Genomic DNA, 14,104 nt, shown 5'->3' on the forward strand with positions numbered 1-14,104 from the left:
TTTGGAAATGAAATACAAGATTGCAAAACAGGCAGAAGATAAACGTAAAGGACCATTCAGCGAGGTTAGAAAATATGTGCTAAAGACAAAGCATCTCCATGGCAACACTTGAAAGAAGTTTAACCCGATTTAACATTCTCACCTGTATATTGCCAAAGTCCACGTTTTCATAATGGAAGTGTGCACACTCTGCCATCTTTGGAAAATGGCCCTTGGTGAAGGACAATCTGAAAGACAGGTAAGAAGTTTGGAGTATGTTATTGCAGAAATCAGAACTGACACTTCAATCAAGTAAAGATTCTCCTGACATTGTCGACAGAATATCTTATCGGTACCAAATCCCACAGAACATGGAGTATCGTCTGCGTAACACAAAGAAACAACGAAGAAAAGGTTTCTAGGGAAGTAAGCAAATTATCAAGTATTATTTGTTGTTAGAAGACAAATTCCAGCTAAAAAGAGCCTGCACCTGAAACTGAAATATGAAAGCAAGGAATTCGTCCTTTAATGCCAAGAGAGCTAGAAGACTGAAGGATAGAGAAGCAACTAAGAAACATGAGTGAACTTCATATATCTATCCCAACTGACAAGAAATTATCCATGAAAATAATTAAGAGTCCATCAGTTCTATACTGGTAGATCTGGGAACCAAGCATGTGTTTTAATTATTTTCTAGCTTTGACTCGGGGTTACAAAATGATAGGTATTGCTGAAGCTATATTATACCAGCGCAGGAACTGTTTTAGTGTCCTGGAGCACATTTTTGGTGGTGGTGAACAAAGAGTGTTTGATCATCAGTCATTCTTCCCTTAGGACTTTAAAAGAAAAATGAGATTTAGCACCTGGTTTTTCCCCCACAAGAAAACAGGGTCATCAGCTACTTTTGCGGAATCAGCACATGATTGATGAGAGAGTTCTGAACAAATCCATTCCTGGACAGTTTTCTGAACTTCAAATCATTACTGGAGCCCAAGATGGATCAAATACAAGTCCACCTTACCAGCAGATTAAATTGGAACAGAGGGGATTACAGAGGAAGAAAGGAAGTGAAACACAGTTCAAAAAAGGACCCTGTGATAGTTAAGGGCTGCGTTTCGCCGTACTTTCCTTGAAAGTGACAGCTGGGATGTACTTTTTCTTATGTATAGAAAGGTTTATGCTTTGATTTAGCTAGCCATCGAGAGAAAATATAAACCTTAGGAAGCTAATCTAAAGCTTGTCCTGATGTCTGATTTGAGATAGGAGGCTCTGCTACCAAAATCAAAAGCAATGAGATAGAGTTGGCGCATCCCAATGACAAGGTTGCAGTTAAGATAAAGCTCTCTCTATCTGCGGAAGCCACTGCACCAAAGACTGGAGCCTGAGGGCGCAGAAGATTAAAGCAGACGAGGCAGCTTTAAATAGCGGTTGGTACAGAGATCTGTTCATGATAGTTACTCTGGTAGCTGGGATGCAGCACAGAATCCCATGGTTCCCTCCCAACCCCTTAAACCGGTTTAAAAATCGGCCGTTTTAATTTGAGGAATCTGCACAATTGTAATAGGAGGAGGAAAAATAAAGCAGTAAAACATCTATTGGCCTGCCTTGGGTTTCTAGAGGCTTAAAAGGGGGAAGAGAAGAGGGAGGAGAAGGCAGAAAATGTGGGCAGGCTTTCTGTTTAAGTCAGCATATTTACTTTGAAGTGGGGGAGTGGGGAGAGACACAATGGCTTAGCAGTTAAAGACCCTGAGCTTGTCAGCTGGAAGGCTGCAAGCCAGGTTTGAAACCCGAGCGCTGTGCAACGGGACGAGTTCCCGTTCCTGCCCCAGCTCCTGCCCACTTAGCAGTTCGAAAGTATGCAAATGCGAGTAGATCAATAGGTACCACTTCGGTAAGAGGGTAACAGTGTTCGGTGAGCCTTTGGTGTAGAGCAAGGGTGTCAAACCCACAGCGTCACATTGTCATCACATGCCTTTCCTCCCCCCTTCGCTAAACCAGGGGTGGGCATGGCCAGCATGTGACGCATCTAGCCTGTGGGCCATGAGTTTGACACCCCTGGTATAGAGCCATGGTATAGCAATAGCAATAGCAATTAGACTTATATACCGCTTCATAGGGCTTTCAGCCCTCTCTAAACGGTTTACAGAGTTAGCATATCGCCCCCACAGTCTGGGTCCTCATTTCACCCACCTCGGAAGGATGGAAGGCTGAGTCAACCCTGAGCCGGTGAGATTAGAACAGCCAAACTGCAGAACTGCAGTCAGCTGAAGTAGCCTGCAGTGCTGCATTTAACCACTGCGCCACCTCGGCTCTCGGTATCACATGACCATGGAAAATGTCTTTGGACAACGCTGGCTCCCTCTGCCAAGAAACGGAGATGAGCACCACGCTCCAGAGACGGACACGACTAGACAGCTCTCATTTCTTATTGCCTTTGTGCCACAGGGATTAATTTCACCTACTCCGTCTGTATATTGACAACAAGTCAACCAGCACCTTGCAGTCAACATTTAGGAATGTCAAGAACATCACTGAAGTTGCAAGGATGAAACAAAACATCTTACTTTTTCACATTCTTCACTTTCATGCTAGCTGTGGTGCCGCAGGTCCGCAAGGATAACTCTCCGGAAATCTCAGGGATGTCTGCTCCTCTTGCCTGCAAAAAAAAAGGGGGGGGGAGATGATTTAACTATTTAATTCATTTTCAGGAAATACAAGATACCAATTCTGTTATCTACAGATTAGCTGCTGCCGTAGGATTTGATCATCTTAAACATGGGTGTAATCTTTTACACTTCCAGAGGGAGGACGTGACTTGTCTCTACATGTACCAAATATTTTAACAATGTGAATGATGTGTCCAGACATCTAAAATAAGAAAAATCTGTGTATTTCTGGGCAAGTTTTGAGAAGTAGTGAAACAAAGAGGCATATAAATACTATTTGAAATGTATTTTAAACTTAGTTGGGTCATTGTATTATAACTATAATCCCTTAATGTTTTTTTAATTAAAGGAAATAGAGGCAGAATATTAAAAAAAACAGTTGTAAATGACACTTACTAAATTCAGTCCTTATCTTTTTATCTGCAGCAATACCTATTCCTGAGTTGGACACAACAGATTGAAAAAGAAACTGTAAGTAGAAGACAGTTCATGGGAAGGAGGGGGAGGAATTGTTATCCTGTTTCCTACAATTGTCACTGAACTGTTTCCTATCATTGCCAAGCACCTGCTCATAACTCAGTAATTACTAGATAGATGCCCCTTGTAGAAAGTGCCGAGTATCAGCATAGCTTCCAATAGGCAGTTTTAATCTCCCTCTACTACAGGATGTAACATGGACACAATAATCATCTCCAAGCTTCCCTCAGAGGCAGTTTCCAATTACAGCTGTATACCTGGATATCATTAGCTGTTGGTAGTAACTGCACCCTCAAACAATGGATGATTTCTCTCACAAAAGCTTCATTTAAATGTTAAAAGAATAAAGAAGAAGGAGAGGAGCCATTCAATCTTAAATTCCTAACCAAACAGTTTTAAATGAGTCAGATCTAGAATTACCTCCATGGTGGTCATGGAGACTAAGAATCCTACCCTATAAAGTAATATAAACCCATCACTTCTTGGAACTTTCGGTTAAAGTCAGGAGTGAACCTGACTTGGGAATGGTGAAGGAATAAGAGAATCATAAAGAATGACTTTCAAAAAAAGAATAAAAGTAAAGGTAAATGTTGCCCTTGCACATATGTGCTAGTCGTTCCTGACTCTAGAGGGCAGTGCTCATCTCCGTTTCAAAGCCGAAGAGCCAGTGCTGTCCAAAGACGTCTCCGTGGTCATGTGACCAACATGACTAAACGGCAAAGGTGCACGGAACGTTGTTACCGTCTCACCAAAGGTGGTTCCTATTTTTCTACTTGCATTTTTACATGCTTTCGAACCGCTAGGTTCGCAGAAGCTGGGACAAGTAACAGGAGCTCACTCCATTAAACGACACTAGGGATTCAAACTGTCAAACTGCCAACCTTTCTGATCGACAAACTAGTCTTAGCCACTGACCCTCCGTGTTACAAAATAACAGAGTTGGAAGGGACTTTGTAGGACATCTAGTCCCACACCCCGCCCAAGCAGGAGACCCTACGCCATTTCTCACAGATGGATTAAGATTACTGTCCCATCCACAAAGCCACCTCAGAACCATATCTTCTAGGTCCAACCCCCTTCAAACGTCTTCTATTTACTCCATACCTCCGAAGTGGCCGGGTCATCTGACAAACCATCCCACTCTTCGTTTAATTCCTATCATCTTCCTCATACTTTCATTTCCAAATACTCATCGCTCTATGTTCTAACTTCCAACTTAAGAGATGGGTCCGCATCTCTCTTGACTTCTTAATGGGGTGAAGTGGTATGGTACTCAGTCTCTCCCAGAAATCTATCCAAGAAACTGTGATGCAAAGCTATCAAAGATCTCCACCTTAATCATTAGAATTGGCGCTCCAGACCTCCAAAGCCATCTGAATTTTACAGCAAGGCCTGTGGCTGCCATGGGAATCAGTTCCTGCAGGACGTCTATGGAGATTCTGAATCATCCAAGTTATGGTTGTCCCAAAAGTGCTTTTCGAAACGCAACTGGACTTTCTTGGGGTTTTTCCTTGAAAACTTTGTCAACCCTGAAGCTGACCTGGCTGTGGCCATTTTGAGGCTTCAGTGCTATCACAACAGGAGCTGTGGGAAAGGGAGGGGGAGTAGAGATAGCTGGGGGGGGGGGGTAGCCAAAATAAAATACTTTCTCCTGGGAACCAAGGACATTCCCAGCAGGTGTCCAGAAAGAGGGGGACTGGAGTCATCTAGCAACTGGATTGTATCCTGATTGGACCATGTGACTGATAGTTTGGAGAAAGTGAAAGAACTCTTAATTAGGTGAAAACCGTGGGAACATTTAGAGTCAGTTTTCAGCAGTTCATGCCAATATGAAATATCCAATAAATCTATTCTTTGCTCAACTGCCTCTGAGTTTTTGGAACCCTGACACAAAACCGACTCTTGACAAACGTTTCGCTTCTCATCCAAGAAGCTTCTTCAGTTCTGAAGAAGCTTCTTAGATGAGAAGCAAAACATTTTCAAGGGGGAAAAAAAAACCAAGAAAAGTTCAGTTGCCTTTCAAAAAGCACCTTTGGGACTGTCCCTGCAGGCCACTCTCCTCTTTATAGCTCAGCACAGGTAATGCATGGAAATGCTATCATCTTTAAATATTAGGCACCCAGATACATGCAACTGAATAAAGCTGTTTGTTCTGAATGAAAATTGTACACACATATTCGGGAGAGTTAATGACTAATCAATTACTGAAATGTCACAGGCAAAGTAATTCTATAAAGAAGCTCAGTACTTTTGACAATGATTCAGAATAAATTTGTGTAGACTGTAGGTTTATGGGCAGTATTAAGGCCGACATTTAAAGGTCACTCATTATGGGTTCATTTTATTACTATTTGAGAATCTTTTCCAAAGAAGCTGAGCTCTCAGCCAAGAAAAACCCCAGCAATTGATGGTTTATTAGCTAACTGGGGAAACTTAGAAGCTATTGCTCTCAATTTCAATTAAGCATAATTGAATAAAATTCATCCATTTTAATGATTCAATATAGTTCATCCCATATAATTATTGTATTAAGAACTACAATAATATAGGTAAAATTAAATATAATTTACCCTTCAAACAACAGCCTAAACTACAATTATATCAAAAAAGCGGAAACGGTGTGTTAATGCCCCACTGGGGAAGGAATCGTATGAACCTGGAAAGAAACTGGACTCATTCTCAAAAGAGGAAATCATTGTTTTCTACTACAGTACGTAGACAGCATGACTCAAGTTTACTGATAAAATAATTCCACTTGTGTAAAAAAAAATTACATGTTTATTATTCCTTTGATGCTTCTTTAAAGAATCAAATAAAATTGGTGCAGTGTATTGTTGATAAAAAGAGGCTTATGTATGATGTATCTTTTTTGTGTTATTTTTTTAACTTTTAAATTGATAGTGGAAGTATTCTGCTGGCTGAATTTTGAACAGTTTCCAAATCAAAACATGAGGTCCCTTCTGAAGTTCCGTATTATTCTCTTCCTTTTTCTAAAATGAAATCTATCTATCTATTATCCATCCATCCACCCTGCTCTGACCTAGGATTCCCAAAAGCATGAAGCAAACTCTTTGTCCTGACAAAAAAACCTTTTATTAATTTACTGTGGATTCTGCTTATTCACATCCAGCAAAGTCTTTCAAGGGAGGATTTACAGTCACAGACCTTATCTGGTTTGGAGAGCTGCCAGGCCGATATCTGCAGAACTTGGCAAAGAGCCTTGGAGAGTCACAAATCAATTAAGCAAACTAATTGTCTCCTGCAAATTCCACTCCCCTTTCACTCCTATTTCCTCTGGGAGGGGCCAGTCATCGTCCACCTGTGGCCTTACTCCCAAGTCGACCCCCGCTCTTTAGCTGTTCCCTTCATCTGGCAACTCTGTGCATGCACACACTGGAGACAGGCTCCAGCTTTTCGCCTGCCTCACTGATGTCTGACTCTGAAGGCAATTGATGACTGGCATATGGCACTGATCCCCTCTCTGCCTCCGACACAGAGCCCTCATCAGAGCCTTCTCCAGACTCCAGGACTGGCCCATGTTCCTTCCCAATCTCCTCACTGTCTGAATTTGCTGCCAACTCTGCTGGCTGCTGGGGGCCATAACACATCCATCCATCCATCCATTATGCAATCATTCTAGGTAGCTTGAAACAAAACCAATAAAACAATCATATTACCAATACAAACTAGTATCAAATTTTCCACCATAACTTCCATCACTGGCTCATCTCAATTTTTATCCAATGCTAAGGGCTGATAGAGATGTTTTCCCAACCCTCCAGAAAGTTAAGAGAGTAGGAGACCTCCAACTATCAGAGAAAGACTGTCCAAGAGGTTGCAGTAGAGGTGCATCTCTGATGTTCTATCAGATAGCAATGTTTAAGGGAAGGGACCTGGAGCGCACTTTCAATATGGGACCTGGCAAGAGGGGCAGAAGTCTTTGTAGTGACAAAGGAAGCGACTAAGAATTGACTGTGAAAAGGTTCCCCTGCACGTGTGCTAATTGTTTCCAGCTCTAGGGACGGTGCTCCTCTCCGTTTCTAAGCCAAAGAGCCAGCGCTGTCCAAAGACATCTCCATGGTCATGTGGCCGGCATGACTCAACTCCCAAAGCCGCATGGAATGCTGTTCCCTTTCCACCAAAGTGGTCCCTATTTTTCTACTTGCATTTTTACATGCTTTCAAACTGCTAGGTTGGCAGAAGCTGGGAGAAGTAATGGGAGCTCATGCCGTTATGTGGTGTTAGGGATTTGAACCGCTGAAGTGCCGACCTTCTGATCGACACGCTCAGCGTCTTAGCCACTGAGCCACCCTCTGTGAACAGAGTGATTGCAAGGAAAGCATATTGATCTAGGAATGGATTCAACAGGCAAATAATATTAATCTTCACAAAGCCTCTCCCTGACTTTGGCTGTCATATGTTCTTTCAGATGAAGTTATAACACCAAATTGGACACCAACTCTGCTTGCGGATAATGCTACCCCGTCCAGAGTCAATCATGACAAGTCACTGGAGAGGAGGTGAAAAACCTACAGCCACTTGTCTTATTAGGGTTGAGATCCAGCCAGTTCTTCTCCATCCAGGCCCTTACAGCCTCAGGGTATATTCTGCGCAATCCAAAACTCCAGCTATTGAATGCTGCTTCATCCCTCTACACCGTTACTGCACTACACAAAGTATTCAGCTGAACTATGGCAGAGGAATACCAGTAGCTGCATTTTTTATAGAAGTGCCAGGCTGAGTAGGATGAACTCATTATAAAGATATCAGGCATTTTGCAAAAGTCATCTTCACCCAATTTTCCTCAAATATCACTGGGAGAATGGAAAGGGGGAAAAATAGGCAGAAGCTATTTTCTTTATAATTACTGTGGGGAAAAGAATCTGTCTCAAAAGAGAAATTCTGGATTTTAAATAAACAGGTCAAGAATCTATTCTTAGGTCCATCGGATTTGCCGGAAGTTTGGTAACTAATTATGTCTTAATTTCTTCATTTAGAACCTATTTCCAAACATGCTCTGTTAGCAGCCATAACAGAAATTGCTCTGGCCTAATGAAGACGAATTGGTTAATTGGGACAGGAACTTCATCAATATGCTCATAGCTATTGGCGATATTTTGCATTTGACAGGCAAAGCAAGGCAAAGAGCTGGGGGCGAAAACGTTGCATGCTGACGATAAACTGGCTAGTAATGAAACAATCAGAGAGCAACGATGATGCATCTATAGCAGTGTTTCTCAACCTTGGCAACTTGAAGATGTCCGGACTTCAACTCCCAGAATTCCCCAGCCAGCATTCGCTGGCTGGGGAATTCTGGCAGTTGAAGTCCAGACATCTTCAAGTTGCCAAGGTTGAGAAACACTGATCTATAGGAAGCTTACAGTGATTCACAAAATCTGTTATGAAATAAATGTGTTCCAAGGCAAAGAGAATCTGATGTGTAGAAAGAGGATTCCTCACATGGTGAATCATGTGGAGGCACATTTTTATTTAAATGCCTACTGCAGGGGGTCACAACACAAGGCCCACAGGCTGGATCCAGTCTGCAATGTGGAGGGATCCAGCCCGCAAGACTGTCCTGGAAAATATAAGGAGCCGGCCCGCATCGCTTCAGCCCGGTCTACCCAATGTAAAGAGGAAACATGCCAGCAGTTCAGGGACCCACCCAATCGCCCCCCCCCCCCCGTGAGTGGCATCAAGATGGTCACGCCCACCAAGTCAGCCATACCCACCCAGTTGCGGGGGGCTGTGCCCACCCCCTCCAATCAACCACAGCCCTGATGCAGCCTTCAATGAAATTGAGTTTGACACTCCTGGCCTACTGTATCACGCATCCAAGTTATAGCAATTTCACCATGGAAAAAAAAAAATCCATCAAGTTCTGGCCCAAGAAACTAAAAAGCTGAAATAATGAATACAATTCTCTGAGGACACTGTAATAAAGATTGAGGAACATGGCAGGTTATTAATCATGGACTCCTATCCTTCTGTTAATTCTGATTTTTTTCACTGCCTACTCTGCCTCCCTCTGACCTTGAGGTTGAAATGATAGAACCAGGAAAGCCAGCCATCTTCGCAGCTAAACATTTTACCATCCCTAGGATGGTACAGATAAAATTGCTCTTTTGAAAACGTTTTGTAAAATGAATTCAAGCTATAAGCAAAGTGCAGGTGGTTAACAACTCGGCCGGTATTGCTGGACTCCTTCCTTACTTATCTCATCGTGCCAGACTTCATGCGGGCACGGCTTGATTCACAAATCTTCAGTTACTCAGCCCCCACGTTCAGTAATTTTAACAGAACCTTCCAGACTTCAGCAAGGTGAGATAAATGTGCAGTTGCAAAGTACTCATAAGATCAGCCACTGCAGGATGCAGAAATCAAGCCATGCATATGATCTGTGTGTCTTTCAATTAATTCACTTTCTCTCAACGGGTCATACCAATTGTTGTTGTTTTTTGCTACTCTTTTCCCAGCTTTGTATACAAAGAATATACCGTATAACCATCTGATCCCATTTTGCAAGAGTCCCTTTCAAACACATAAAACAGAAATGAACTTGATTCCTATCTAAACACAAGGCTAATATGTATTAGAGCCAGATCATAACTGAGTTTTGAATAGGGTGGATTTGATTTAAATCACGATTTAGTAAAAAGGCTCGATTTAAATCAACTTGATTTAAATCATAATTTTTAAAGGGCAGCTGTCATCTCTGTCCTGCAGGGGCTCCATGATGGATCTGAAATGACAGGTGCCCTTTAATATTGTATTTATAAGCGGCTTAGAAGGTTTCGATTTCATTTTTACTGCTTGCCCTTCCTCCTCCCACTTAGAGCCTGGTGGTACAGATGCATTTCTCTTCCAACAATCATAGAGTTTGTAGTGTGCCTAGATTTGCAAAACCACGGGATAAAGGAATATTCCTGAACTTCATTTTATGATTTATCTCATGCTTACTGTGAAATTGTGTGAAGTTATCAATGCAGTGCATGTTCTCTCAGCTTGCAGAGCTTGGACTCATTGAATGAGTTTACCAAAAATGTAAATAGTGGAGAATATACAGCCTCATGCTACATAACTAAGCTACATTTCATGCTGAATAAACTAAATTATCAATGTATCTTAAATAGAAAACTATTTTTAGATAGATTTTTACTCCAAAAGCATTTTATTAATGTAAATTTGATCAAAAATAAAAATAAATCTGATTTAAATTTTGAAAAAAAATCTGTTGTTGGTGGTTTTTTTGTTTTTGTTTTAAAATCATCGATTTTTATCCACCATGGATTTGAACAAGTATATAGCAATAGCAATAGCAATAGCAGTAGACTTATATACCGCTTCATAGGCCTTTCAGGCCTCTCTAAGCGGTTTACAGAGAGTCAGCATATTGCCCCCAACAACAATCTGGGTCCTCATTTTACCCACCTCGGAAGGAGGTATAGATGGTCATATAATATGACCATCTTCTTCGCATCAAATATTTCTCCCATGGGCAGCATATTTTGGAGGAATGCTAAAAGGCTTCTGGACCTACCTGCCTTCTAACACTAAGAAACAAGCTCCGGCAAGACTATTGTTTGAAAAGCCTCAGTCTACTTTTGGCAGCTGCCAAAAAAGCCCACACAGTTCTAGGCTGCATAAACAGAGGGATAGAATCAAGATCACGTGAAGTGTAATACCACCTTATAATGCCTTGGAAAGGCCACACTTGGAATGCTGCATTCAGTTCTGGTCCCCACAATATAAAAAAGATGTGGAGACTCTAGAAAGAGTGCAGAGAAGAGCAACAAAGAGGATTAGGGGATTGGAGGCTAAACAGTTGCAGGAACTGGGTATGTCTAGTTTAATGAAAAGAAGGACTAGGGGAGACATGGTAGAAGAGTTCCAATATCTCAGGGGTTGCCACAAAGAAGAGGGAGTCAAACTATTCTCCAAAGCACCTGAGGGCAGAACAAGAAGCAATGGGTGGAAACTAATCAAGGAAAGAAACAACTTAGAACTGAGGAGAAATTTCCTGACAGTGAGAACAATTAATCAGTGGAACAGCTTGCCTCCAGAAGTTGTGAATGCCCCAACACTGGAAGTCTTTAAGAAGATGTTGGATAGCCATTTGTCTGAAATGGTATAGGGTTTCCTACCTAGGCAGGGGGTTGGACTAGAAGACCTCCAAGATCCCTTCCAACTCTGCTATTGTATTGTATTGAACTCCACCCCAAAGGGCCTTTTATACCAGCATCACATTCATTTTTATTATTATTAATTTAGTTGCCTAACGATAAGATCCACTACTAAATTTAGGAAAGTTACAGAACTTTTTTTTTTTAATGAAATGCCAGTTTTGGATGAGCTGTCAGAATATGGCAGTGACAAGACTCATTTGAGAGGAAAATAAAAGCCTGCTGCAAACATTATCTTATTTTTAGGAAGCCGGGTGATGGGAAATTTGACAGCTGCAGGAGCCAGGTCTTAATTATCATAGACACAACTCCTGAGTTCATTACACTGTTGTTGTTGTTTTTTAAATTGACTCTAAGAAGATTTTTCAGCACCAGTATTTGATTTAAAAGGCATCATATCTCCATTTGAAAAGGATATCCAGTTTCTAACACTCCTCCGTGTTGATACTTATCAACTGGACCAGTTTTGTAGAGGTAAAAGAGAACTAGAATAATCATAGCATCTAAAGGCCTGTAACATGACTAAGAAGTGCTGTTTTGGATTAGAACTTTGTGGTGTATATGAAGGTTTCGTGTACACAGTGTCCTAAATCTAAATTGACAAAACACAATGCTGCATTCATGCTGTGTTACAGGTTAATGGTCCAGATAATTTGGAGGACCGCCTGTCTCTCATCATTTCTGTTCATCCCACCTGACCCAGGCAGGACCTCAAAGCTGTGCCTTCTCCATCACAGTGCCTGCCTTATGGAGCAAGTTGCCCTGAAATCTAGATCGGGGTCTCCAACCTTGTTAACCTTTAAGATTTGTGGACTTCAACACTCAGTATTCCTCAGCCAATCAGGTTGCCTGAAGAATTCTGAGTGTTGAAGTCCACATGTCTTAAAGTTGACATGGTTGGAGATTAGATGACTCCAATCTTTTGCTTTTCACAAACCCTTACAAACCTGGCTGTTCTCCCAGGCCATGGACCCCAAAAAATCAGCAAGTTGGTTTGTGTGATGATTTCGATGCCTGGAGCTGTTCTGAATCAGATCTCAGTGGAATGGTATTGTATTGGCTATTGCTTTTTTTAAGTATTATTTTTGCTATTGTTTGTTTATACGTCACCCAGAATCACATGTTGAAGTCTTGTACACAAATAAAGAAATGTTTAATGTTATGACCTGACATACTAAGATGATGGTTAAATTCTCCCAACATACTGAACTAACCAACCTTATTTGAGCTTCGTTTGCCATGTGTGAACCCCAGCTAGACTGTAATTCTCACTTGGCAAGTGACTTGTGGGATGAAAACAAATAAAAGTAGAATTAAAGTAAATGGGGAAAATATCTGATTCATCAACTGAAATTCTGATTGACAATCAAAGTGAAGTGAATGAGGGCTTTCTCTACTGATATTAGTAGAGCAGATCAGAACTTTTTTTGTTAGTTGCGAAGTTGTATCCGACCCATCGCAGCCCCATGGACAATGTTCCTCCAAGCCTTCCTGTCCTCTGGAGTCCATTTAAGCTCACGCCGACTGCTTCAGTGACTCCATCCAGCTACCTCATTCTCTGTCGTCCCCTTCTTCTTCTGCCCTCAATTGTTCCCAGAATTGGGCTCTTCTCCAATGAGTCCTTCCTTCTCATTAGGGGGTCAAAGGATTTGAGTTTCATCTTCAGGATCTGGCCTTCTAAAGAACAGGCAGGGTTGATCTCCTCTAGGACTGACCAGTTTGATCGCCTTGCAGTCCAAGGGACTCGCAGGAGTCTTCTCCAGCACCATAGTTCAAAGGCCTCCATTCTTTGGCGCTCAGCCTTTCTTATGGGCCAACTTTCAGATCAGAACTGGTCGTCCGCAAATTTAACTAAATGTAAAACAAACAATGAATGCAGAAAAAAATAAAGATAAATCAAGGTTCCTTCTTTCATGTTGCCTACAATGAAGAGTCCAATGGTCTACAACCTGACCAAACAAGCATGACAACTTCTACGCTGGTGGAACTTCTTCTACCCATAGTGTTACACCTTCCTCTCCTCACCTGCAAAGCATCCAATTCCCTTACACTGAAGTCTTATGAGATATTTTAGTCCGAGACACAGTGACAGTCTGAAAGTCATTTGATGGCCACAGCTGCAGAACAGCTTAATTGGCGAGGAAACATCTGCTGGCTCCTTCCCATTACCAATCATCCAACCATGATTTGTTTACAGGTAACCACTGAACGGGATTTTCATATCAGGCTGCCTTTTGCAAAGTACAACAAAGCAGAATGGCAAGATGATAACAGAATAAAAAACAAAAGTTGGAAGGGACCTTGGAGGTCTTCTAGTCCAACCCCCTGCTCAGGCAGGAAACCCTATAGTACCGTTTCAGACAAATGGTTGTCCAGGCATGCAAGGCTCTTCTGAGATGCCCCACCACCACCATCCAACCATGGAGGATGCCCAAGGGGCTTCCTTCTAGTCTGGCTTAGCAGTTTTTTTGGCAGCATAGTTTCTGACCGTCAGCCACGACCGTGAAAGGCTGGAGAGCGAGGAGCAGACACCAGCCCGCAGCTGCAGCCCAACCGAAGCCATGAGACCTCGAAACCTACCCTCTTGCTGGCTCTGAAGGCTTCAGACGCAGGGAGTCGGCGCAGAAACAGAGAGCATTCTGGGAAACGTAGTTCGTCTGCCTCCTTCCTGTTTCCTTTTATTTTGTGGGGCAGAAAGGACTTCCGCATTTCGACACCTTTCACAATGACCCATCCCACATTCAGCATTTAAATAGGTGTGATTTTGATAGTTTCACTACAAACACTTATCTTCGGGGG

General features: G+C 42.1%; 1 protein-coding gene across 5 annotated transcripts in view; it reads right to left on the reverse strand.

Moving 5' to 3' along the window:
- Positions 1-14,104, reverse strand: part of ARHGAP32 (Rho GTPase activating protein 32) — a 165,559-nt gene that overhangs the window by 100,374 nt on the left and 51,081 nt on the right. For all 5 annotated transcript variants that reach the window (XM_087706354.1, XM_087706357.1, XM_087706356.1 and 2 more), the window contains 2 exons: positions 2,544-2,635; positions 143-227 (listed from right to left, as the gene is read on the reverse strand). In XM_087706354.1, coding sequence (XP_087562480.1) covers positions 143-227; positions 2,544-2,635 — 177 coding nt within the window. The remainder of the gene's footprint in view (positions 1-142; positions 228-2,543; positions 2,636-14,104) is intronic.

This window comes from Thamnophis sirtalis, unplaced genomic scaffold, assembly GCF_051295495.1.
Source record: "Thamnophis sirtalis isolate CommonGarterSnake01/CBP01778 unplaced genomic scaffold, rThaSir2_p1.2 scaffold_2, whole genome shotgun sequence".
Taxonomy (NCBI): domain Eukaryota; kingdom Metazoa; phylum Chordata; class Lepidosauria; order Squamata; family Natricidae; genus Thamnophis; species Thamnophis sirtalis.